Source organism: Cadophora gregata, assembly GCF_030347475.1.
Source record: "Cadophora gregata isolate MNR1 chromosome Unknown scaffold_5, whole genome shotgun sequence".
Classification (NCBI taxonomy): Eukaryota; Fungi; Ascomycota; class Leotiomycetes; order Helotiales; family Ploettnerulaceae; genus Cadophora; species Cadophora gregata.
In genome coordinates, this window is record NW_026695928.1 from 2,042,830 (window position 1) to 2,067,937 (window position 25,108).

A 25,108-nucleotide genomic window follows, 5' to 3' on the forward strand; every position below is an offset into this window, starting at 1 on the left:
TCAAACTCGCGGCTGAGGAGTTTCTGGAGGATAAGTGTAACATTTGTTTACATGTAGATCCTTCAATTGCGACAAGCGAGATAATTCTGCGACCTAAGTGCTCCACGCCAATTTTTGGTCACCAAAATTTCCTAGAATAGAGGAGTCAAGCGGAACATTATAATTGGGAATGGATAGAGCAGGAGGGCATTTGCGATTCCAATTTTTCTTTTTGGGTTGGGCTTCTGATGCATGGGGGCCTGAAGGTTTGATGCGGATCGAAACCTTGCTATGAGGTTATATGTTCTTGAGAACAAGCAAGTCAGTATCAGTATGAATGTACAGGGCCACTCGTTATTACGATATAGCAGCCCTTTCGTCTCAGCCTTGCAGAGTCTTTAGTCGCCAAGGTGAGCTCTTCTTCGAGACTAGGCATGAAGCAGCTATGCTGTAGGGTCTGAATCCATGCAAACCAGGGGCAGCAGGGATGGAAGGAGGGTCGATCAAGGAATGGGTTTACACTCTAACCCAAATCAATTTAATTGTGAACTGTGGCAAGCTTCTCTCAATCAAACCATCCAAAAACGATGGCGATCAATGGTGGACAAAAATCATAGATTCCGGTATCAAATTGTAGGCAAATGAAGTATCACTCCCTCCACAGCGCAGCAGGTCTATTTCATCGCAAAGCCAAGAATTCCAACTTAAATACAACTCGCAATCAGACAAACACGCCAATTAAACCCTAATTTCCAGCCACCTTATGCAGTCTTCTTCCATACCGAGTAAACTCCGATCAAACTGCTAACCGTTCCAGCCAACCCAACGAACCCGTCATCGAAGCTCGTCAGACCAATGGCAGAGGTGGGGATTGTGAGATCGCAAAGGTCGGAAAGAAGCTGGAGATTAATTGCTGCTCGTTCCCTGTATCGCAATTAGCCAAAAGTATAAATTGGGTGGTGACTGGGATATACTTTTCAATTCTCTTTGTAGCAACGACCCCCTCCCCATCCTCCTTGCTGATGCGTTTCTGCTGCTGTCTCAAGTTGTACAGCGAATACGTGCCGGAAACAGCACTGAATATCAATCCAAACATCCAACACCTGTAGGCCTCCTTTGCCAACCGTTGTGTCATAGGACTCTTTCTGATGCCCGCGGCATCCAAATATGTGACGGCATCCAGAGACAGGTATCCTGCATATCCCAACTGTCGTCCCACGGCGCAGAACTTGATAATGGGATCCAAGCTCTTGGAATCTGCCGCGATAGCTGCTGCTTTGAAGTGCTCTACGTTCTTGCCCACGCGCATCAACTTGCGTGCCAGTCCGAACTGCTTCTTAATAGCATCAAAAGGCGCGATTTCCCCAGGCGTGCCGTTCGTACGGTAGAGGTACCAGGCGTAGAAGCGTGAGAAGTATTGTATTGTTCGGAGAAGCTTGTCGCGGCCCACGGTCGTCGCTACGTATTTGAGATAGTGAGCCACAGAGGGATGATAGATGAGGGAGTCTGCAACCATCTTGCCGGTTGTTTGTATGATTTAGATGAAGTTGTGGCGGGGGGGGGGGGTTATGAGTGGTATGTGAAGAGTGAAAATGGAGGTGCGTCGGGAAGATGTTTAGGAATTGACAGTTGTATGCTTGTGAAAGTCTGAAGTCCCGGGAGACCTCGGTCGTCGATCGGGATATATCCCGACCCCACTGGGAAAACACAAGCCCCACATTACTGCAGTGGAGATCACGTTACCTCGTGTCATGCTTCACCTCATCCTTGTTCATCCAACCAAGCAGGACGCGTCTGCCTACTTCAGAAGCTACCTTCATCATTGCTCTCGAATTCTATAAGGCATAAACACAAACAATTTGACGAGCTTACGTGTATCCATATCAAACCTCAAAATGCCTGAGATCGCTGAAGGTACCTTTAGTCCCTGCCCCACAGATATCTATGACACCATGATAATCCATAATCCATACTCATACTAATTTGCTGCCCAGTTGCGCGGATTGTTCATCATTTGAAGAAGAGTCTCGTTGGCAAAACTCTCTCTGTAGTCAAGGCTCAAGATGATGCAAACGTGTTTGGAAAAGTTGGGACCAGCGCGACGGAGTTTCAGACGTCCTTGACAGGAAAAAAAGTTCTGGATGCTGGCCAGCAAGGCAAATATTTTTGGTATGCATGTCAACTTCTTCTTCGAGCGTCATGAAAGGGAAACTGCATTTTACTGGGAAACCTTACTGATAGTACAAAGGATGATCATGTCATCTCCACCGCATCCAGTGTTTCATTTCGGAATGACCGGTAAGTATCCTAGACCCACTACCACGTCGAAAGCTAATATACATATATAGGGTGGTTTCATATTCGAGGAGAGCAGACTGCTTACTATCGACCGAAGGAGACAGACAAAGAAGAAGTATGGCCACCGAAATTTTGGAAGTTCGCCCTGGAGACCGACAGCGAGCCCAAGGTCGAAGCAGCATTTACGGATGCTCGGCGATTTGCTCGTATCCGACTTGTCGACTGCGCTGCCGAAGACATCAGAAACACGTCACCACTCAAAGAGAATGGCCCTGACCCAGTCATTGACAAGGACATCTTGACAGAAGAATGGCTCCTAGAGAAGATGAAGAAGAGGCATGTTCCTGTGAAAGCTTTCATGTTGGATCAAGCAAATATCAGCGGTATTGGCAACTGGGTCGGGTAGGCTTGCCTTTCATTCAATGTCCAAGAATCACCGCTGACATTATCAGTGATGAAATTATGTACCACGCAAAGCTTCACCCAGAGCAATACACCGACACTTTCAGCGCGGACCAAATCAAGCAGCTTCATACGTCTATGCTCTATGTCTGCCAGACAGCAGTCGATCATTTGGCAGATTCGAGCAAGTTCCCAGAGGAATGGCTATTCAAGCATCGATGGGGCAAGGGAAAGAAAGATGCGGCGACCACTTTACCCAATGGAGCAAAACTTACCTTCCTAACTGTTGGCGGCAGGACAAGTTGCGTGGTGCCAAGCATTCAGAAGAAGACTGGGCCAGTTGCTGCTGATGTAGATGGGAAAATGGGCGGCGGTGCAGGAAACAGCGCAGATGCTGGGGAGGGAAGCATAAGTAATAAAGCCAAGGGACCTTCGAAGAAGCGGAAGATTGTCCTCAAAGAAGAGGAGGATGAGGAGGATCTTAATGAAGGGGATATTACTCCCGTAAAAAAGAAGCGCACCTCCACCAGCAAGAAGGATCTCAAGACGGCAGAACCCATACCTCAAAAGCCAAGGAGATCGAAGAAGCTGAACGTGGAAAAAGGGACAACAAAGTCTCCTCCTGCCTCTAAGAAGGGAGGCACAAAGGCCAAGGTCGAGAATGAGCCTGTGAGTGGCAGACGTCGATCTGGTCGGGTTACGAACGGAAAGATTTAATCCAACGGTTTCGGATTGTACGAACGCAGCAACAGTGTACGACATTTGAAGATGAAGAAGCCATCATATACCAAACCCAAATGCACAGAAAAAGTCGCGTGGGTCGCACAGCACAAAAATGGTTGAGAAGTTATGATCATACCAGATCGGTCTCACCAACAACCTCGCTGATAACACATTATTTTAAGTTCTTTGGGCACCCAATGATTTTCGTATCCGTATTTCCAGCACTGAGTTTCTTTGGGGTTCTAACCTTATATGGAGCATGGAGCATCTCGTCAGCGTGGGGTAGACTGGGTGTTGTATTAAAGTTGCGGGTCCCAGCTTGTCTCCATGTTTGGGAACGAGATCCCTAGTCGGGACTCGATTTATGTAACTTTGTTTGTTCTTGCTTCGCCATCTGAATAATTTGTTCTCAACTTTCAAAAACTTTTGAGGCGACTACGCCGCACATGGCTATTTCTTGGCTGCTTGTCCTTCTCGTGTTCGTTCATACGCCTCTTTCATTGGTGGTATTTCGTTTGGCAGCGCTTGGCAAAAATGGCCTCCGTATCTCCCCGTCACCGTCGCAGACATCTGGATACAATTTTCATCCGCCATTTCGAAGATAACTGCATGTGGTGTTGTGGCACAACTTGGCATGACTCAAAGTGATCAAGCCCATTGCAGTCTTGCGAGTTGATATTGTTAGCGGGGGGTTTGACAGATATGAAGTCGCATGGCACGCTCCGCACCGTTGCCCGAGTCGGCGGAGCAGATTAGGTTCAAGATTGCAATTCTAGTATGCGGCGTTGTGATGGTTCTGCCTGCCATTGTGTCAATCAAAGAAGCTACCCGGCGTTCGCTTATTCTGGAGCGCATTTCACCATGCCAGAGCCGCCTGGGCATGCTATCCTTGCTATCCTTGCTATCGTTCCTGTGATTCTGTGAAGCTGAGTGGACTCGGATAGCGGATGTCTGGCCATCCGTCGGGCTTGTCGTCTTGTGAGAGGCTCTCGCAATGTTCGCACCCACTGTACGGAGTATTCGTATTCTTCTTCGCATTCGCCTGCAGGGATGGTAAGGGACTAGAAGGGAAGGGAAGCTGCACTCGGCCTGGACCCTTCGCGTGCACATGAAATTATTGTTCATCTGGTCTTCTCATATTCGGTCTTGGCTTTGTTTCCATGCTTCTCTCTTCTCTCCTGATACCCCACCTGCTTGTTGTGACCTTTTACAGTTGTTGGCAGTCCTCATGTCGTCAACCATCTCATCTTCTTCCTCTCCTTTAAATAATTGACTGTACTAGTATTTCCTAATTCGTCGGCCCCCGCGCCATCTGCGCGCCATCTATATCATGGCGTCCGCAACACCATTTGGCGTTTTGCCTCAGGCTGGGGCTGTTGCGCAAACAGTTGAGGAGAAGATAAATCCAACAGGCGACACCTACGCAAAAGAGACTGAAGGACAGTCCAGCGAGAAGACCGGTCACGAATCTCTACTGGATTCTGCAGATGAAGAAGAATTGAAGCCCCAAATCCATCAACTGGCGCGAGCTCTCACACACCACTCAGTGAAAAACGGGGAGGGAGACTACGTTAACCCCTTCGAAGAGACCAACAACCCAATCCTTGATCCTAGATCTGACAGTTTCAACTACAGATCATGGATGAAAACAGTTTTGGCTATTCATTCGCGGGACCCCGAAAAGTTCCCCAAAAGAGTTGCTGGAATCGCCTACCGGAATCTAAGTGCGCACGGATTTGGTGAGGCCACTGATTACCAGAAGACCTTTGGAAACTACCCTCTGGAAATCCCGTCGCTCTTCAAGAAAATCATTGGCCGTAGGCAGCAGACCAAGATCCAGATCCTGAGGAATTTCGATGGGTTAATCCGAAGTGGAGAGATGTTGGTGGTGCTAGGCCGACCTGGAAGGTAGATTTGTACTCCCCAATACGATCTTCTCTTACTTATAATCTCTACTAGTGGTTGTTCAACTTTGCTGAAGACTATTTCTGGAGAGACTGATGGATATTTTATCGATGAGAAATCGCATATCAATTACCAAGGTATCTCGGTCGAGCAAATGCACAACGATTTCAGAGGAGAGTGTATCTACCAGGCGGAAACCGATGTCCATTTTCCTCAACTAACAGTCGGACAAACTCTGGAGTTTGCTGCGAAAGCTCGAGGTAGGTTTTCTGACTGCATAGTCAACATTTGTTTGTTAATGTGTTTTCCAGCTCCCCGGACCCGAATTCCTGGCGTAACGAGAGAACAATACGCCGCTCATATGCGCGATGTGATAATGGCTGTGTTCGGTCTTAATCACACACTCAATACCAAGGTCGGAAACGATTTCATTCGTGGGGTAAGCGGAGGAGAGAGGAAGCGTGTCAGTATCGCAGAGGCGTAAGCAGAAACATTTCCTTCTTTCTGGTGTCATTGCTGACTTGGGAACAGAGCTCTTGGGGGAAGTCCTCTGCAATGCTGGGATAACAGTACCAGAGGATTGGACAGTGCCACTGCATTGGAGTTTGTCAAGACTCTCAGACTGTCGACTGATCTTGCTGGTTCGGCTGCAGTCGTTGCTATTTACCAAGCCTCACAAAGCATTTACGATATTTTTGACAAGGTTGCCGTCTTGTATGAAGGCAGACAGATCTATTTCGGGGATATTCATGCCGCCAAAAAGTACTTCCTGGACATGGGCTTTGACTGTCCTCCACGACAAACAACAGGCGATTTCTTGACCTCCATTACAAGTCCAGCAGAGCGTGTCACACGACCAGGATTTGAGGGCAAGACACCATATACCCCTGACGAGTTCGCTGCGGCCTGGTACAAAAGTGATGATAGGGCGAAGTTGATGAGAGATATCGAAGAATTTGACACCCTGTATCCTATCGGTGGCCCAAGTCTGGAGCTTTTCAAGGAAGGTCGTCGAGGTATGAAAATATATAAGCCAAGTTGTGGACAATCGCTAATCAGTGGCAGCCGCTCAATCCAAAAACCAACGCATCAAATCACCATACACGCTTTCAGTCGTTCAGCAGGTCAAGCTCTGCGTACAGCGCGGCTTCCAGAGACTTCAAGGCGATATGACACTGATGCTGACCTCCTTCATTGGAAACGCTGTAATGGCTCTCATCATTGGCAGTGTATTCTACAATTTACCGAACGAGACTGCTTCTCTGTACAGCAAAGGGGCGCTACTATTCTTCGCAATTCTAATGGCGGCTTTCCAGAGCGCTTTAGAGGTAAGCCCTGTGCGTGAAATGATTCCGAATACTTTACTAAATACGTGGCAGATCTTGACGTTGTATGCCCAGCGACCAATTGTTGAAAAGCAAGCCAAATACGCCTTCTACCATCCATTTGCTGAAGCTATAGGTATGACCCGCTATCCAAACAGCTATGACATTGACTTACAATTGATCAGCCTCCATGCTGTGTGACCTGCCAAATAAAATAGGCACGGCTACCTGCTTCAACCTTGCATTGTACTTCATGACCAATCTTCGGAGAACACCAGAACACTTTTTTGTGTTCTATCTATTTGCCTTCATGTGCACGCTTACCATCAGCATGTACTTTCGCTCGATTGCTGCTATGTCCAGGACTTTATCTCAAGCAATGGCTCCTGCAGCACTATTCATTCTCGCCCTGATTATCTACACTGGTTTCGCCATCCCGACAAGAGATATGCATCCTTGGTTCAGATGGATTAATTGGTTGAACCCTGTCGCATATGCTTTCGAAGCTCTGATGATCAACGAGTTCCACAAGCTGAAGATTCCGTGCTCTCCTGCGATGTTCGTCCCAGCTGGTTTAGGATACGAAAATATTACGCCTGAACAAAGGATCTGTTCGACTACCGGGGCCGCAGCTGGTGCAGATTTTGTGGATGGAGATACGTATTTGATGGTTAACTTCAAATATGAGCGTGCTCATCTCTGGAGGTACGTATTTAAAGTAGGAGGTACATTAGTGATACTGTTAGGCTAACAGGAGTATCAGAAACCTCGGTGTTATGTTCGCACTAATGGCCTTTGGATGCGCAGTCTACCTCATCTGCACTGAGTACATTTCCGCCAAGAAAAGCAAGGGTGAAGTCCTGCTCTTCAGACGTGGCAGAGTACCAGACCTCGGATCCAAAAAGCCTGATGAAGAAGCTAATGTTGATGATCGCGTTAATACTGAAGCTGTACTTGCTAGAGAGAAGACTGTGCTTGATGCACCTCCCTCCATTCAAAAGCAGACGGCAGTGTTTCACTGGGACAGTGTCAACTATGATATCAAGATCAAGAAGGAGGATCGTAGGCTCTTGGATGACGTGTAAGTTGTTCCACGGATAGTAACCGGGACGTGTGCTAAACCTGGTGTAGTGACGGATGGGTGATACCTGGTACTCTCACAGCACTTATGGGTGTTTCCGGTGCCGGTAAAACAACGCTTCTCGACGTCCTCGCAAGCCGTGTCACTATGGGTGTAGTTTCTGGCCAGATGCTCGTTGATGGCCGAGAAAGGGACACTGGCTTCCAGAGAAAGACAGGATACGTTCAGCAGCAGGATCTCCATTTGGCCACTTCAACCGTCAGAGAAGCCTTAACTTTCAGTGCAGTTCTTCGCCAGTCAAAGACCATCCCCCATGCCGAGAAACTTGCATATGTAGACGAAGTCATCAAGGTCCTGGAGATGGAAGCGTATGCTGATGCGGTCGTCGGTGTCCCTGGTGAAGGTCTCAATGTTGAACAACGTAAAAGACTCACCATCGGGGTTGAACTTGCTGCTAAGCCGGCTCTTCTTCTATTCCTCGACGAACCTACTTCCGGTCTGGACTCTCAAACCGCATGGTCGATTCTCGCACTCCTCCGTAAGCTCGCAGATAATGGACAGGCTATTCTCTGCACAATCCACCAGCCTTCCGCTATTCTCTTTCAGGAGTTCGATCGTCTCTTGTTTCTTGCACGTGGTGGAAAGACTGTCTACTTCGGTGATGTGGGAAAGGATTCGCGCACTTTAACCGAGTACTTTGAGAGGAATGGATCAGCTAAATTTGGACCGGATGATAACCCTGCTGAAAAGATGCTCGAGGTGAGTCTCATGTAATTTGAACGACACTATTTCTGTGCTAATTCGAACAGGTCATTGGAGCAGCTCCTGGGTCAACCACTGATATCGACTGGCCTGAAGTCTGGAAACATTCTCCAGAACGACAAGCCGTGAAGGCAGAACTTGCTCGTATGAAAGAAACACTCAGTCAGAAGCCGGTTTCTGAGGACCCACATGCATTGGATCAATTCGCCGCTCCACCAAGTGTACAGCTCATGGCTGTCCTTCTCCGTGTCTTCCAGCAATACTGGAGAACGCCTTCGTACCTTTACTCGAAGACTGCTCTCTGTACATCAGTAGTAAGTTTTGGTCGGTTGTTCTCATTGACCGCCCCTGTAGTTAACACATCCCTAGGGTCTCTTCATTGGTTTCTCTTTCTGGGACGCACCCACCTCCTTGCAAGGTCTCCAAAACCAGCTCTTCGCAATCTTCATGCTCCTCACAGTCTTCGGCAATCTCTCCCAGCAAATCATGCCTCATTTCGTAACTCAACGCTCACTCTACGAGTCCCGTGAACGACCATCAAAAACCTACTCTTGGGTAGTCTTCATTCTGTCCAACCTTATCGTCGAGATGCCGTGGAACACCCTCGGGGGTATTATTCTGTACTTTACCTGGTACTACCCTATCGGTTTGTACCGGAATGCTCAGCCTACAGATGCGGTTACCGAGCGTGGAGGACTGATGTTCTTATTCTTGTGGAGTTTCGTCATGTTTGCTGGGACGTTCACACATCTTGTTGTGGCTGGTATTGAGACCGCGGAGACGGCTGGTAACGTGGGCAATCTGCTGTTCTCGCTGTGTTTGATTTTCAATGGGTAAGTTTGCGTCTTCCCCTTGCTCGTTCCATCTACTACTTCCCAAAGAGAAGAATAAGCGCGGATTAAACTAACACTCCTACCCAGCGTCCTCGCCTCCCCCGACGCCCTCCCGCGCTTCTGGATATTCATGTACCGCGTCAGCCCTTTCACCTACCTCGTATCCGGCATGCTCTCCACCGGCCTCGCCAATACCAACGTGGTCTGCTCCTCCATCGAATATCTCCACATCAACCCGCCTTCCAACCTCACGTGCGGCGAGTACCTCAACCCGTACACATCCGCCGCGGGTGGTTACGTGCTCAACGAGGGTGATAGCACGGATTGCAGTTTCTGCAGCGTGAAGTACACGAATGTGTTTTTGAAGAGTGTGAATGCGAATTATGCGGACCGGTGGAGGAATTTTGGGATCTTGTGGATGTTTATTGTGGTTAATTGTTTTGGTGCTGTTGGGTTGTATTGGTTGGCGAGAGTGCCGAAGGGGAAGAGGAAGGTGAAGAAGGAGTAGTGGGTTTGCCCTTGTTGTTTTGTGCTTTAAATAGGATACCTTTTCGCGATGGTGGGACGTTCGATATGGAAATTCTTCGTTCATTTTCTTTCTTGTGTATAGTACGAGTAGAGATATAGACGGGTGCAGTAGCCCGAACCAGGTGGAGGCGCATTTGCCAGAAAACATGAGGCATTTAGACACTAAACCATAGAGGACACGTTAAGCAGATAACTCATCTCACCCTTCACAAATAGAAGCATCAGTCATGCAATATTCAATTCAAATCTTTGCTTCAGATGAGACTTTCATTTCATCCAAGCTACATTTAGGGTGACCTAGCAGCATGTGTGTTTGCTCTATACTCGCCATCATCTTCCTCTACTCCGTCTCTTTCAACTCCGCCATTCTTGCCTTTCCTCACCCACCTAACGACTTCCATGTCGATAGTCGCACTTCCTCCAACTCCACCCCGAAGCAGTTCCTCCCTCCTCCTCTCCCTCCTCTCCTGCCTAACCATCCTAATCCTCTTCTCTTCCTCTATTCCCCTAACGACCACGCTCGCTTCCCTCTTGAACACTTCATCTTCGAGCTGTGTGACCCGCGCTTTCGCCTTGAATTCTGAATCTGTAATCGAGTCTAGATTTGAAATCGTGTTGCTCCTCGGTAAGCTTGCACTACGCACCGAGAAGCGAGATATTGGAATTGGAGGGTCGGTGCGGTGGGTGTTGGGACTAGGGAGGGTGGAAAGCTCTGCGATGTGCGGTATTGGCGGGAGATCTCTTTCTTGGAGAGAGGTACGTAATGATACTGTTTGCGTCTGTGTTTGTGATGATGTTGGTAGTGGTGGAGGCGGTGAGACAGTCTTCCTCGTATACGTAACGATATTCGCGACCTCCTTCCCTCTCACCACCTTTGCTTGTTTACCCTCGCTTAAAACCGTTGTGCCTCTGGTCGTAACACTATCCCGTTCACTACTCCTCTCATTTTCAGCACCTGTCCTTGTACTCATCGTCTCACTGCGTCTCCTCGCCTCATAAGAATCAAACGCCTGATCTAGGTCCGTCCTCCAATGCTTAATGTCGCTCGCTACACTCTCACGTGCGTACTTTGACCTGCTTTCCGGTACAGCAGGATCCGTTATGGTAGCTGGCATCCCAGGTACTTCAGAAATGATAGCATCGCCTTCCAGCTCAGCAAGGATCGTTTTCCGACTCTCCCGCTTCGTATACATCTCCTCGAACGCACGACGCTGCACCATACTCGATCTTGTATTAACTGGTGGAGCGACTGGCTGCGATTGCCTCGTCGACATATGGCGCAATGACCTCGTAACATGGACTTCCAATCCTTCGCCTTTCTCCGCGTCGCTGTGTTTGCGTTTCGGTCTGGTCTGTGTGCGCTGCTGGGAAGCCTTTTTGCCGAAGAATACAGCAAAGTTTTTGAGGTTGGATAAGAGGGGCCGGAAAATGGCGAATGGGGAGGGTGATTGGGGTTGTAGGGCTTGGGCTGCGCGATGGCGGAGGGCGAGCCAAAGGCAGATTATTGGAGCTAGGAGAGATAGCGCAGCGATGATACTAATATAGACGACACGGCCGCTGAGTCCAGAGGCTTTGCTCTGATCCGTGGCTGCGCCGATTGATGTTTGAGCGCTGGGACTGGTGGATGTGTTGTTTGCGTTGCTGCTACCGACAGCTGTCGTTGGAGACGAAGCCGAACTCGCAGTCGGAATTGTTGTCGCGGATCTAGTTTGGGTGGAGAGGAGATCAAGCATACTGATTGCTGATCGGCTGCATGCACTATCCACTGAAATTTCTCCAATCGAAACCACGATTTCTAACCCTGTGTTTGGATCCAAACAGTTGATGGCTCGGGGAAGAGGCTTGGATGTTGGTGTTGATATTCGAGTACCCGTAGCAGTACCCGTGGCAGCGGTAAGTGTTCTCGTGGTACCCGCGGGAACGAGTGATGAGGGACCGGTCATATTTTGAAGAGTGAAGAGAGGTGAAAAGTAGGTTACCGAAAGGGTCGAGGCGAGAAGAATGGTGCCACGGATTCCTAGGAAGTACGCATCGATTGCGTTTGTTCCCATATCAGAAGGAATATTGACATTGTTGGCAATAGTAGAAGGATTGACGTCTGGAAGGTTCCAAGCAAAAAGTGGGATCTAATCAATCAGTCAGGCTGTGTATTGGTCATCGACACAGGCGAACATAGAAGACAAATCTTGCATGGTTTGGACGCAAATCAAGTACAGGACTCGCAGATCGATATGCCAAAATAAGGGCCATAACTTACAGGAGAAGAATACGACCCGGCAAGAAGATACAGTGAAAAATTCGTCATCTGGCTGAAATATGGCGCTGACGTCGATTCGGCAACATTAAGAACAAAAGGAACCCCCCCGCTCATAACCTCCCCTTCCGTGGGCTGGCTAAACAAAACCTGAGCGGACACGAGAAATAATCGTCCCGCAACAAGAAACAAGAGCTGGAAGCGCATCTTGGGCAAACTTTTGAAGAGAAGACAAGAAAAAGGAAGTAAGCAAGCAGGTGGAAGTGGCGTGAAGAGAAGAATATAAGCTAGGAGAGATCTCTATATACAAGGACATGGAGAGAAAGCTTGGGTATGGAGGAGGAGAGCTATGCCTCGCAGGGCTGCAGCTCCTTTACGCGTCAACCCCTGATAATCTGGATAAGAGGTGGATCTGGGCAACACACCCGTTTTCAACGTTGGAGGACCGGAGAATCGAAATAGAGGGGGAAAACAGAGAAGCCTGAGCCCGGTAGAAACAAGCCCATGCCCGCCTGCCCAACACCCATGCCATGCTTGCCTCAGACCTTCAGACCTCGCTTACCGTATCCTCGGCGCACCTTAAACCACTAGCGGGGAGGTTATTCGTCGGATATCGCAGGCTTCCCGTGATGTGGCTGTGGCACCCGGCCGCACGGACAATGCGTCCTGGGATATCAAACACGCCGTTGAAGCAGCTGTCGTTGGAAGAACATTCCGATGTGGGTGGCGGGGATGAGTCTGTCAAAGCCAACGGACATCATTGGATCAATCCTGAAAGATCTTCGTCGATCAAGAGACGGGCGCTATCAACACCACTGGATGCTTGTTCTTTCCCCTGTCGAGCTGTGAACTTTAAAGATTCATCGACCAGTCTCATTCTTGCCCGACTCTGGAGATTGATTCGAAGCGTACTTAACTTTTCAATGCTACATCGAATTGTAGATATCAATCCAAGTCTCTCCTACAACACAACGACGGCGATGTCAAATCTCCTATAGAAGCCAAAAATAGCCCTTGTATCAAGACAAGGCTAATGATGAATTTGTGGTCCCGGGATTGCTTCAAGTTTTGTATCCGGGCTTGACCCCACGACGAGGCGCAGCTGTCAAAACTGTCATCTGATAAATGATTGGCGTGTTTTGAGCATGGCCGGGAACTTGGAACGACCAGTACTCCATCGAGCCAAACCGCCGTACGTTGGCACGCTCAAACAGGACTCGGTCCCGTTGTCGTTCCTTCGCACAAACCTTACCTCTGATCCAGTTCATGCCGGCACTCTCATGATTACACAGAGAAGTCTGCCTCATGAGATGATATGGGCAGGGAAGCCGAGGTCCAGCCATCTGTTAAAATCGAAACAAACATTTGGAATCATATCAGACTGTCTCTCGATAATGGCTCGTAGGTCTGAGCGGTAAACCGGCTTTCCTGTAGGCAGAATCAATCATCTCCATTTGTTTCACGGAATCTTCGCCTTCCATCCAGATACCCGAAGATGACCCTCTGCCTTTGATTCTGTACACAAACTGCTCCAGTTGGTGTCTGTACGTAGACCAAGATTCGTGTCCTTGACCTTTTCGAGCTTCGTCCTGCCAGGTATAGGCCTTCTGATACACGGTTGTCGTCCAAGTTTTGAGGGGTTGTTTGTCAGATGAGCTTCGGATAGAGTGATGCTCCACAATATCGATTCGATGCCACTACAAGGTCAGGATGTCAGTATAGAAACATGGTACAATCATCGTGGGATCGAGGGATCGAGTCGGAGGTATTCCGTGGGTTTGGGAATAACTCAAAATGAGCTCACCACCACAGGCATAAGCATATTCCAAATGATGACTTTCTTGACAACCACATGTTCTTTTTTACTTCCCTCTCCGAGGCTTTCATCCTGGATAACAGTTTCACGATGTTCAACCTCGCACCTCGGCCATTGTAACCCCGGAAGGGGTCCTGGACCATGTAGACTCAGATCGATATACATCGTGCCAATTCCTCCATTTGGGAATCGCCATTTAGCCGTCACTTGAGGAAAGTTAGCGAATGCGGGCTTCATAGAATGTATAATTTGTGGAAATGTGTAGATCGGATGTGTTCGCGAGAAGTTCCTTTTCTAGAAAAGTCGATCCAGAAATAAGAGGGGTACGCTGTAAGGATGTCCACGTACTAGCCTGATCGCACCTCTGATCAAACCCCTTGGGCATCGGTCTAGGTACTGCCTCCAAACATTCGTCTGGTTCAGTCCCAAATATTAGGCGCAAAAACAACTATAGTACACCAAGCACAATTAGTGTTCGTTACTTGGGTATCATTGCAGAGTAACAACGTCGACATGCTACATGTGAGAGAACTGTGCTGCCGCAGCCGCAACCTTCGCGACTTGATCTCGAAGAGGAGAAAAGAGCATGTATGATAACCCACTGTAGTATATGCACCCATATCCATCGTGACACCTCCCCCAATATCATAATCGAACCGAATGTCCGTTTCTGGAAATACATAACGCGGGCACGTCATCGTCGTATGTGCCGAAACGACATTCTTGTGATCAATATGCGCGAGAAAGGCAGAACATGCAGGATGAAAGCGCGAATGGTAGGCTTCGAGGAGGACTGGGGCATTTGGCTGGGAGAGGAGGGGTGACCGGAAGAGAGAGGATGCTTCCGAGGCGTTGGACGTGGAGGGTTTCTCGAGGAGGACGTGTTTGTGTGCTTTAAGAGCTTTGACTGCCCATTCGTAGTGGAGGCCGTTCGGGAGAGGGATGTAGACGGCATCGATCGAGGGGTCGTCGATTAATTCTGGTTTGCAGAAGGTCAGTCAGTCATTGTTTGCTTATGCTGGACGAGATCTGAGCTCCAACCTTGATACGATTCATGTACGATTGCAATACCATGCTGCTTCGCATACGCAGTAGCCCTTTTCTTGTCTCGTGCAGCTACAGCTACAACAATGACATCTGGATGAGATTTCGCAGGTCCAATAACCGCAAGTGGTCTGATGCTCATCAGCATGGCTTGCGCATTACCACAGTGGAGACAGCTCACGCGATGGTTGATGCGCCCAGAAGGCCAATCCGCAAGGCGTCCTGGCTCTTTGCAGGCCTTGCTGGATAGGCCAAAGCCCAATTACGGCGTACGAAAGGGATGATGGACGCCATCGTGGGTTAGTTGCTGGTGTGAGTTGACTTTGGAGGAAGACTGATGGAGAGGCTTCGGAGCGCTGGCGCATAGCACCCTACCCGATAAGCTTACTTATGTGAAGCATATCAACTGATCAACCAGCGCATCTTTGGGTGCTTGAACCTTCAGCGGCGTCAATTATGAAACTTGGTATTCAGCTTATGCTAAGTATCTTTCTAGACGTCATACTTTACAGTATCGAGCTGCTGCTGCAGATCAATTCGGTGGACCAGCTTGACATGACCGTCACCAATTATGGAGCTCGTCCTTTCACTACCAGACCTCATCCAAACTTCAACATCCCAAAACATCCGAAGCTATTGCCAATAGAGCGCTTCTCATAACTATATCAATACGTAATTGACTAGTCAAGGACATTAATTAACGTTACTCGAGCTAACAGAACCTTTCCATTCCTCCGCTTACTCGGACTTCGCATCCTTCTCATGCTCAGCATTAATAGCATCCGCAACAGCAGCCCGGCTCTCAACAGACTCGCCCTTCAACAAACCCAATTGGTTCACATCCCACCCTTTACTTGTGAGATACTCCCTGAACTTGATATCCTCTTTCGTGATGGTATCCTGCCCGATGAAGGGGAGGAACACCATGACCACGAACGCCGATAGGACACAGAAACAACTTGAGACATAGAAAGGATACTGAGCAGAAGCATTCGTGCCCTTTCCTCCTGCCGCCTCAATATATGGGAAGATGTAGGTGCCAACAAAGGCACCAACCTTCCCGATCGCAGCAGCGATAGCATAATATTGTCCTCGGACTCCTGTAGCACATGTCTTCGATGCAACCAGTCCAATATTATCCCCTGGGCCGAGTTCTCCAAGCGACAAGAAGATTCCGTAAACCACGGCAAACCCAACTACATTCTCGGGTTTGGCAAGGGTTGGATATAGACCGGCCATGATGAAGCCGACCACAGCTTGCGCAAATACACCAGAGGCTAGGGCATACTTGGGACCAATCTTGTCTGAGTAAATGGAACCCAGCATAGCACCAGGAATATAGAACAAGTTGATTACTGTGTTCCACCCGAAAACTGTTGTGAGTGGAGCTGTATCTCCGTAGATATTTGCGAGAATTGTTGACGAGAAGATACCGAAGGAATAAGTAGAGAACTAGGAATGTCAGCAAGAGTTCCTTACTTTATTCCAGAGCCTTACGTCGTAGAGGAACCAAACCAGGGAAACGATGCAGAGCCTGAATCCATAGTATCTAAGTACCAATAGGTAAGGAATTCTGACATATTTCATGCTCTCCCTGGTCGAGTCAGAAAATTCTAAGCTCCTAGCAGCCATCAGACTTGTAAGACTTACTTCTTGAACTCCTCGGGTTCCTGGAGCTTGATCCGCAACCACAGCAAAATCAAGGGGGGCAAAACACCCAAACCCAAGGAGATTCTCCATGCAGCACGCAGATGATTTTCTGTGCAAATAACCACGAGGAGATAAGGTATGAAAGCACCAATGACGAACCCCCAGTCGATCATGACATTGGTAAAAAGGATGAACCATCGATTTCTTGTGCCGGACTTGAGCTCTCCCGTGGCTTCAGAGCATGCAACACTACCTGCTGGATACTCTCCTCCAATACCAATTCCGACGAGGAAACGATATGCTGTAAGAGCAGCAAACATGCCTTGTAGACTGCCACCGGCGCCGTACGATCCTGCTGCAAGAGCCGTGAAAACGATGAGGATAACGGTCGAGAGTAATAAAGAGTTTTTTCTCGACCACTTGTCGCTGGTATAACCAAAAATGAGCTGGCCGAGTACAGTACCAGCGAATGTGATGGCGGAAATGTTCTTCTGGGCACTGGATCCTTTATATCTGGCGCCGTAGATCTGGCCGAGCATTGTTGATACGGAACCTATGACCTACAAAATTGTCAGTACTCGCGGACTAAGTGCGCATAGTCTACCTACGTTGTTCACATATCCATCGGAGAAAAGACCAGCTCCGCAAGCCATGACCGGCCAGAGCTTCGCCCATCGATTCTTGCCTGTATTCTCCAAATCCGTTTCCGCATTTTGGACATAGGGCGCATCCGAGCCAAAGTCGCCTTGCGCCTGGACGGCTGGTTCCTTCTTGAACCCGAACATTGCTGAGGAGGAGAGGTCTGGAGTAGAGAGAGATGTGTGAGGCGAGGAAAACAAGAGTGAAGTCGGGGAAATGGGAAATGGATGATACTTATGTGGTGTGGCACCGGGGGAAACGGTCGCAAGGTACTTAGTCTTGCAGCTCAGCTATTATCAGAAGCAGAAGCTCGGCTCGACCTCACGAAGACAGGCAAGATTGACGTTGGACCCTCGAGATGGAAGGCAGGGCTCGGCACACGGCAGGGATTTGCACGGGGGGAAGCCATCCAACATTGGACAAGCTTCGACGTTTTGTTAACTTATACCGAAGACTAGTTCAAGCTTTTTGCTTGGGGGAATCAAGCCTCCCCTCGAGAAAGCCACCCGTTATGGTTATGGTTATGGTTATGGTTATGGGGTAACTAGGCGCGTGATCATCCTGTGGCTCGAGGCCAATCATACGGTAGCCGAAAGATAGATTGCCGGTGTGGTGGGTGCAAGGATGCTGAGATGTTCGCTCAGTGGCTTGGGAGGGCTTCAATCCTCGACATTTCTTGAGACGAGAAGATGGAAGCGACTATTGACCAGAACTTCTTATCGCCTGTTATTTGCCTGCGACTGGCCTCTTTAAATAGAATAACTTCGACAACCTAACGATGCACGCTTTTACTACGTTTGTTTTGCTGTCAGTCACAGCCCAGCCAAACCCAGAGACCATCTCAATCCTTACGCACACACCAACCACCGCTAGTTATTCTTCTCGATCCGCTGAGCTGCCCTAAAGGATGCATCCATACCCTTAAATCGGGACTTAAAAGGCTTGACTTTCCAACGCCCAATAACATCGTCGCTGTCCTGCACGCCCGCTGGCATGATAAACAGAGCGGGTCGCAGTCCCCCCTGCACAAGAGGAAGAGCTGGTGTATCGGTGATGCCGACTTTTTGTTCAGAAAGTTGCCCGATGAAGTCGGATGACAGCCCGGTGGTATTTGGTGGCGTCTGGCATATCTTCTGGTGCCGTCTGTTCCATCGGAGACTTTCCGGCATTGTCTCATGGACTTAATGAGGAGAGACGACCGCCAAGACTTGAAGCACGTGTGTACTTGTTTCTCTCAGATCGAATTTTGATATTGGAGTCTAAGGCGGCTTAGCTGGATGATAGTTCTGAGGAAGGAACCATGTGGAACCTGGCTTGAAGCAATCTAAATTGTAGACTTGTGGTTCCTTCTGATTGTTCTCCATTTTGAGAGACATCTCCAGGCTCATTAGACCAACACATGTTTACAATAGTATTGCTCCTAATAATGCAGCCCACTTGGGGAATGGGTCATGGTCCTAGATCCAGCTTCTATTGAATTTCTTATCCATAAGAGTGATATCGTCATCTCGGCCAAAGTGCGAGTTGTTGATAGTGACTGGGATCGGCTTCAAATTCCACTTGGAGGCCGGGCTTCAGATGGGAGGAGTGGTGTATTTGAAAGCATTTAAAGGATTGATAAACTTTAAGAAGTAGAAATTTAAGAATTCTCCACTAGCTGATATATCAGATAATAGCTCCGTCGCTATTTGTACTATCCACTACCTAGAGTCCCTAGAGTCCCCAGAGTCCTACTCTATCCCCATCAACCATCAACTAGATACCATTCTTAGCCAGGAAATCCAACATCAACTTCCCAATCTCCGCAGTCATAGTCTCCACAGCGAAATGTCCCGTGTCCAACAAATGGATCTCCGCATTCGGCAAATCCCTCTTGAAAGCCTCCGCTCCAGGTGGGACGAAAATCTCATCATTCTTGCCCCAGAATGCAATGAGTGGAACTTGCGACTTTCGAAAGTATTCTTGGAAGAGAGGATACAAGGGAAGATTGGTACGGTAGTCGTAGAAGAAACCAATCTGAATCTCTGTTTGGCCGGGCCGCTCCATCAGTGCCCAGTCCAAGTAGGGAGCTTCAGGGGCTACTTGTTGGTCATGAGAACCGTTCGTATATTGCCATTTGGTAGTTTCGAGGGTGAGGAGAGCTTTTTGGATTACAGCTCGTTGCTCTGGAGTATCCTCCATCCATAGCGCTTGAACAGGTGCCCAGAACTCGCCGAGGCCTTCTTCGTAGGCATTGCCGTTTTGCGTGAAGATGACTTGGATGGCTTCTGGTCGCTGGAGCGCGAGACGGAATCCAGTTGGTCCTCCATAATCGAAGACGTATGGCGAGAACTTCTTGATCTCAAGGACGTCAAGGAATGCACCGATGCTTGTGGCGATGTTCTCAAATGTGTAGCTATATTGGCGCTCTGCTGGTACTTCTGTGAAGCCAAACCCTGGAAGATCGGGAGCGACCACCCGGTACTTGTGGCTGAGTAGCGGGATGAGGTTTCGGAACTGGTGAGATGAACTTGGGAACCCGTGGAGAAGAAGTATAACTGGCGCGTCCTTTGGACCGGCTTCTCTGTAGAATATCTTCAGGCCATCAGCCTTGACGAGGTTTGTTGTGTAAGCAGACATAGCTATGATATTTGTTCTATAGGCAGTTTGATGCTTTGAGTGTGTATCTGATGGTAACGAATTTTGTAGTCGAGAGAAAACTGGCACTCTTTATATATTCGCATCGAACACATCATGCAGCCACATGAGGAAACCTTATCGTCGTGGATAGTATGCAACTCTGCGGTACATCCGTAAGACCTTACAAGATTCCAAACCTGGAGCATGATTATAACATAATATTGGCCTAAGTCTGAGAGTTTGGATCCAAGGTGACGATAGTGGGAACATTGGCGGCGTCATTTGTAAGCGGCCACGCTTCGTGATTGAAGCTATTCATTAAGTTCCATTGGGCGGGGAAGCCTGCAGCCTTTCAACCCGCTTTGGATTCATGTGGAATGATTGATCATCCAATAAATTTACGACCACAAGTGTCTGGCAAGGCTAGATTGGCCGCTGTTTGAAGGGCGCAAATGCCTACAGAAACCTCGGGTTTTGAATTGTCAGCCCACCGGCAGCCAATGACTGGTCTGCATTTTGGCGACACAGGCGAGTAAGATTCCAAATGGGCCATTTTACTGACGTCTAGCTTTAGTAATCAGGCTGCTGATGTCTCCGCGGAGCTGCTAGTCGCTAAGTCTTTCAGGCGCCAAGTAAACATCGATTAGATTCAGTCTCCCCGAATATTAACACGACAAGGAAGTCCGCCTTCCATTGGCAGTGTCAGACTGTTCTTACTGATTCTCTCTTTCTTGTCGGCAAGCTGAAAGTCGAATTTAGCCAGCAGCGTAGCTATACTTTGTACTGCAACGGATATTGCCATTGTCTTGCCCAGACAAGTTCTGGGGCCACCATTGAAGACCGGATACTCGAATGCGGTTTTTGAAATAAGAACGCCGTCTGCCAGCCATCTCTCTGGCCTGAACTCTGCCGAGTCTTCGCCCCATATCAGTCTAGACCGATTCATAGCCCAGGTACACCAAACAAGAATAGAATCCTTGGGGAGATATGTGCCGTCTGGAAGGGTCGTCGCTTGTTCACACTGCTTGAGCTCGAAGGGTACAGGTGGGTACAGTCTAAGCGCCTCATGAAATACGGCTGTGACATATGGGAGTGCTATAGGCCGGAATATGGCCGTTTTGAGATATTGGACACTACCTGTTGGCCATGTACCTGGTCGAAAAGAGGGGTCGAGCTCAGCTACCTGCATCACCTCCTGTCTGACTGCTTCGGCCTTACTAGGATTTCGCATGAGCAGGTAGAATGTCCATGTCAGTGCCTGTGCAGTGGTGTCCCGACCTGAAAAGAGTTAATGAAAGGAGCCAATGGCAGCTGCCGTGACCGTTTGCTCACCAGCAGATAGATAATTCAAAGCAGCATCTGCAACCGTGTCTTGGTCGTCAATAGAATCGAGCAGGGAATTTATCAAACTCCCAGACATTGCATCTAAAGCGGAATCGGTTTCGGTTGTCTTGCTCTTTCTGGTTTGAATAGCATTGGCAACGATCATGGAGCCAAATGCTTTGACTTGTGCAACTGAATCCCTGAATTTTTCTCCAAGAAAGATCTCACTGATCTGCCACAGCGGGTTCTGAAATCTTTCTCCTGTGGCACCGGAAGCAAAGTCGAAGGCTTTCGAAAAAGGGTCCGAGTTGTGAATGTCCATCTGTGTGACCATTAACTTTGAGTAATGGGTTGCTAACTATCTTGGTGCAAGGTTGGCATACATTGTAAGCCATTCGACCCATCAGCTGGGTTGTCAATTCGTGAAGCACTTCCTCTAGATCCACCACTGACCCCTGCTTGACTTCTTGGAGGCTCTCGACCGTCTCATTGAGGTAGTCAGGAAGAGCAACGTCGTTTAAGACTTTAAGGTTGGTGTTGTTCAAGAAGTGGAGGCCAGCCTTTCGCTGAACCTTCCATAGTTCACCGTCTGCGTTAATGATACCATTTCCTGAGATGTGTAAGCAGGTGCATCTGAAAGATTAAATTTACCAAATTACCAAATAAGTCCCATGACCTCCTCTTGAAAAAGTCACCCTTGGCAAAGATGCCTTCGTTCTTGAATACATATTCCAAGTTCTTCGGGTCGTTGATCACCACACCAGGTGGCAGAGATGGAACAGATATTTGAAAAGTTTCGAATCCAAACTGACGCTCACATTTAACAAACCACGAAAACAGCTTGTGACGTGCTTGTAGAAACAGAATGCCGTTTCCCACAAGCGGCAAGGTATTTGGAGGTCGCCTTGAAGATGTGTCAGCGAGGTCTTCTGAGCACAACGGCCAGTCCGCATTTCTCGCGCTATCATTCAAAACGCAGACGACCGTGGCAAACTCAAAAAAAAAAAAAAATTGAGGAAACAATCCACCGAGTATACCAGTGTACTCTGAATCGCAATCCAATGGCATGTTCTGTCGTACGACCAAACCAGGAGAGGCAAATATTTGAGAGTGGGCCAAATAACTTACTTCAGGGCAACTCCATTCCTTCTTATGGTCGGACTTCTAAGTAGAAAATACGCAGCAAAGAACACAAACGAAAACAAAACAAAAAGCGTTGACGCGTGCATTTCCAAATGTTTATGACCAGGAAAGTTTGGAATCAAGGAAGTTGGGGAGAACTAGTGTGCCCTTGGCACTAGCCTCGTCCTCATGTTTCGTCTCAGCCGTGTCAATGACTTCTCAAAGTTAAAAAATCGTTCCTTCTCTCCCACGTTTTCTGCCATTGAGTTCTAGCCATAGCTATAATGGTTCTTCTTTGCCCCCGTATTCACTTTTACGAGATCAATGACCAAGAATGGTGCGCAAATCCGTCCAATTGCTCTCTAAAGTCAACCTAGCTAATTGCTGCAAAAGGTTTCCCCAATACCTCCGCGAAAAAGTCCAATCATGCCTCACACTCTGCTGGACCTTCCGCGTCCCAGTCCTGCAGAAAGCTTCACCAGCCCAGCTCGTAGCCAGCACGCTGTACCGAACTCTTGCAGACGATGTGACGAGCTATACATATGTTGATTTCTGCGCTGGCGCAGGTGGACCGACACCCTTCATCGAGAAAGATCTCAACGCACAGCTCTCCTCCCGCACACCTATTTCTCCATACACCGCATCTATCAATGCCTCGAAAGCAGCATTGAATCCACGATCTCCCCGCGCTGTAACGTCGCCTCGGACATTGACACCAGACAATGGAGCTGTGCAGTTCATCCTGACTGATCTGCACCCTCACATCCCAGATTGGACGGACGCCTCAAAGCGGAGCGAGAACTTGACTTTTATATCTGATCCAGTGGATGCTGCGAGTGCGCCGGCGAGTCTGAATGGTGCGGATGGGAGGAAGATCTTTCGATTGTATAATCTGGCGTTTCATCATTTTGAGGACAAGCTTGGCTTGGATATCTTGCGGAATACCATTGAGACGGCGGATGGGTTTGGGTACGGCTTCCCAATACTCGACTTTGACTTCTAATATGCGGTTTTAAAAACAAGCAAGCTACTGGAAATTTACTGACAGTTTCTATAGTATTTTTGAGCTCCAAGAGAGGACATTCTCGTCCTTACTTACCATCTTCGCTATGGGTCTGTTGATGTTCCTCATTACGCCATTCTACTTTTGGAGATCTCCCGGCCACCTTTTCTTCACGTATATCATACCTATCATTCCATTTGTTTTGGTCTTTGATGGGTATGTATCCTCGTTACGGACGAGGAGTGCCGAGGAGGTACAGGCTCTAATGAAGGATTGTGGAGCATCTTGTGACGGCTGGACCGTCAAGAACGGTCAAGAACAGCATACTTGGCCCACAGGATATATGACCTGGGTAATTGGCATCAAGGGGTAGACCCTTACCAGAATCTTCATGGACTAGATTGTAGATATCCCGATAGACCTTGACTTACAATAGGCCTTCCTAAGATACCTTGTTAAGTCATTGGTTGAACAGAAGACCATTGTGAAGAATACGTTTATACATAGTAGTTACTCATGGAGGATTACCATTTCTCGTCATCACAAACCCGAAATACTCAAAGCCGCCCGCACCATCAGGATCGACTAGTGTCTCAACCCCTAACGTCCACTTCTCTTCTCTCAACAGCAGGGGCTTCATGAAATGCGGCTGTCGATACGTGATATATAACCACTTTCCACCTGGCTTCAGAACCCTAGCAACCTACACCACAATTAGCGTTACACCCCTCACTCTCATCTCCATCTCCACTCTGACTCCATTTAAAGCCAACCTAAGATAAAAACGAAAGTTGAAAACAAGAAAAGACATACTTGATCAACATAAGCCCCAACGTGCTCCCTCACATCCTCTGGCGGATCCCACAGACTGCCATGTAGAAACGCATCCAGCGTACCCTTATCAATCGCAACATCGATACTCGCATCCTGGAATTCCAGTTTCCGTACATCCATAACAGACCACGTCGTCCCCAGCGCTGCGTACTTCATCATCATGGCGTTGATGACCACTTGCGAGAAATCGACGCTGATCTGGTTCTTGTACCCTTCTGAGTAGAGATCAGAAGTTAAAGTCTAACGATTCTGTTAGTGATGTCTTGTGAAGTATATAACGATAAGATGATATCAAAGCATCAATCTCAGGCGAATGTCTCTCGCGTAGTGGGGAGATAATCTGAGACAAAAATCTTGACATGGAGATATGGGGAAACTAGAAGAGAAGTACAAACACTGTTTCCACATCCCAAATGCAATATCACCTCCGCTCCTCCTGGTATGGGTAACCATTTCTGGAAAAAAGCTCGTAATTTGCTGTAGTCTCTGAACCACTCAAACGAGGGAATGGTTTGTTCGGCAGTACTTTCATTGCTGTCTGGAGATGTGATGTGTTCTGCGTATCGATTGTCCCAGAATTCGGGCTTGGAGAGTTCTTCTAGTTCTTTCTCGGAAGACATGATGAGTGAGTAGAGCAGTATATGCTCATGTGAGGTAACTTACGGCTACGAGAGATGAGACGCAGGTAGCATGGGTAGATAGAGGGGTGAAGGTTGAGATGGTGGGGGTTTTAGCGAGGTGGGGCAAGCTTAAATTTTCCAATTGCTTCACTATCCATACCTTCTTTCCTACCTAAGATACGTTCGATTGAGGCTTCCTGGTGCCGTGCAAGACGCAATGATCAGAAGATCGTGAGATGAACTTGACACAATCTCCGGTTCTTGTTGGTCGGTTGAACATGTCTATCTAGAAAAATCTGCAGGGGAATTACCGAAGTCCTTAGCGTTTACATGTTCCTTCAGAAAGTC

General features: G+C 48.3%; 11 protein-coding genes across 11 annotated transcripts; 3 read left to right on the forward strand and 8 right to left on the reverse strand.

The window, feature by feature from the left end:
- Nucleotides 1-506: 506 nt before the first annotated feature.
- On the reverse strand, nucleotides 507-1,715 carry PEX11 (Peroxisomal membrane protein PMP27). Its single transcript, XM_058505067.1, has 2 exons — nucleotides 954-1,715; nucleotides 507-903 (listed from the first exon to the last, which is right to left on the reverse strand). The coding sequence occupies exons 1-2, from the start codon at nucleotides 1,493-1,495 to the stop codon at nucleotides 741-743; spliced, it is 705 nt and encodes a 234-aa protein (XP_058359624.1). The 5' UTR covers nucleotides 1,496-1,715; the 3' UTR covers nucleotides 507-740.
- ONS95_011449 (uncharacterized protein) lies at nucleotides 1,694-4,706 on the forward strand. Its single transcript, XM_058505068.1, has 5 exons — nucleotides 1,694-1,893; nucleotides 1,974-2,148; nucleotides 2,228-2,277; nucleotides 2,328-2,679; nucleotides 2,730-4,706. The coding sequence occupies exons 1-5, from the start codon at nucleotides 1,875-1,877 to the stop codon at nucleotides 3,394-3,396; spliced, it is 1,263 nt and encodes a 420-aa protein (XP_058359625.1). The 5' UTR covers nucleotides 1,694-1,874; the 3' UTR covers nucleotides 3,397-4,706.
- On the forward strand, nucleotides 4,707-10,065 carry ONS95_011450 (uncharacterized protein). The gene is made up of 12 exons (XM_058505069.1): nucleotides 4,707-5,310; nucleotides 5,362-5,567; nucleotides 5,619-5,787; nucleotides 5,839-6,323; nucleotides 6,373-6,635; nucleotides 6,687-6,768; nucleotides 6,818-7,337; nucleotides 7,396-7,713; nucleotides 7,764-8,472; nucleotides 8,523-8,789; nucleotides 8,845-9,308; nucleotides 9,396-10,065. Exons 1-12 carry the CDS (start codon nucleotides 4,733-4,735, stop codon nucleotides 9,814-9,816), a joined length of 4,482 nt encoding a protein of 1,493 aa, XP_058359626.1. The 5' UTR covers nucleotides 4,707-4,732; the 3' UTR covers nucleotides 9,817-10,065.
- Nucleotides 10,066-10,123: 58 nt separating this feature from the next.
- On the reverse strand, nucleotides 10,124-12,297 carry ONS95_011451 (uncharacterized protein; the record flags this gene model as incomplete). Its single annotated transcript, XM_058505070.1, has 2 exons — nucleotides 10,124-11,962; nucleotides 12,094-12,297. The coding sequence occupies 2 exons, from the start codon at nucleotides 12,295-12,297 to the stop codon at nucleotides 10,124-10,126; spliced, it is 2,043 nt and encodes a 680-aa protein (XP_058359627.1).
- A 1,169-nt stretch (nucleotides 12,298-13,466) lies between these two features.
- ONS95_011452 (uncharacterized protein) lies at nucleotides 13,467-15,244 on the reverse strand (the record flags this gene model as incomplete). Its single annotated transcript, XM_058505071.1, has 6 exons — nucleotides 13,467-13,787; nucleotides 13,895-14,112; nucleotides 14,255-14,354; nucleotides 14,509-14,885; nucleotides 14,948-15,081; nucleotides 15,132-15,244. 6 exons carry the CDS (start codon nucleotides 15,242-15,244, stop codon nucleotides 13,467-13,469), a joined length of 1,263 nt encoding a protein of 420 aa, XP_058359628.1.
- A 444-nt stretch (nucleotides 15,245-15,688) lies between these two features.
- Nucleotides 15,689-17,385, reverse strand: ONS95_011453 (uncharacterized protein; the record flags this gene model as incomplete). Its single annotated transcript, XM_058505072.1, has 4 exons — nucleotides 15,689-16,402; nucleotides 16,448-16,544; nucleotides 16,601-17,160; nucleotides 17,209-17,385. The coding sequence occupies 4 exons, from the start codon at nucleotides 17,383-17,385 to the stop codon at nucleotides 15,689-15,691; spliced, it is 1,548 nt and encodes a 515-aa protein (XP_058359629.1).
- Nucleotides 17,386-18,108: 723 nt separating this feature from the next.
- On the reverse strand, nucleotides 18,109-18,408 carry ONS95_011454 (uncharacterized protein; the record flags this gene model as incomplete). The annotated part of the gene is made up of 1 exon (XM_058505073.1): nucleotides 18,109-18,408. One exon carries the CDS (start codon nucleotides 18,406-18,408, stop codon nucleotides 18,109-18,111), a length of 300 nt encoding a protein of 99 aa, XP_058359630.1.
- A 586-nt stretch (nucleotides 18,409-18,994) lies between these two features.
- Nucleotides 18,995-19,858, reverse strand: ONS95_011455 (uncharacterized protein; the record flags this gene model as incomplete). Its single annotated transcript, XM_058505074.1, has 1 exon — nucleotides 18,995-19,858. The coding sequence occupies one exon, from the start codon at nucleotides 19,856-19,858 to the stop codon at nucleotides 18,995-18,997; it is 864 nt and encodes a 287-aa protein (XP_058359631.1).
- A 649-nt stretch (nucleotides 19,859-20,507) lies between these two features.
- Nucleotides 20,508-22,410, reverse strand: ONS95_011456 (uncharacterized protein; the record flags this gene model as incomplete). The annotated part of the gene is made up of 5 exons (XM_058505075.1): nucleotides 20,508-21,136; nucleotides 21,191-21,503; nucleotides 21,565-21,791; nucleotides 21,841-22,085; nucleotides 22,310-22,410. 5 exons carry the CDS (start codon nucleotides 22,408-22,410, stop codon nucleotides 20,508-20,510), a joined length of 1,515 nt encoding a protein of 504 aa, XP_058359632.1.
- A 143-nt stretch (nucleotides 22,411-22,553) lies between these two features.
- Nucleotides 22,554-23,800, forward strand: ONS95_011457 (uncharacterized protein). Its single transcript, XM_058505076.1, has 3 exons — nucleotides 22,554-22,640; nucleotides 22,697-23,272; nucleotides 23,361-23,800. The coding sequence occupies exons 1-3, from the start codon at nucleotides 22,588-22,590 to the stop codon at nucleotides 23,677-23,679; spliced, it is 948 nt and encodes a 315-aa protein (XP_058359633.1). The 5' UTR covers nucleotides 22,554-22,587; the 3' UTR covers nucleotides 23,680-23,800.
- A 20-nt stretch (nucleotides 23,801-23,820) lies between these two features.
- On the reverse strand, nucleotides 23,821-24,760 carry ONS95_011458 (uncharacterized protein; the record flags this gene model as incomplete). Its single annotated transcript, XM_058505077.1, has 3 exons — nucleotides 23,821-24,009; nucleotides 24,120-24,380; nucleotides 24,536-24,760. 3 exons carry the CDS (start codon nucleotides 24,758-24,760, stop codon nucleotides 23,821-23,823), a joined length of 675 nt encoding a protein of 224 aa, XP_058359634.1.
- Nucleotides 24,761-25,108: the final 348 nt, after the last annotated feature.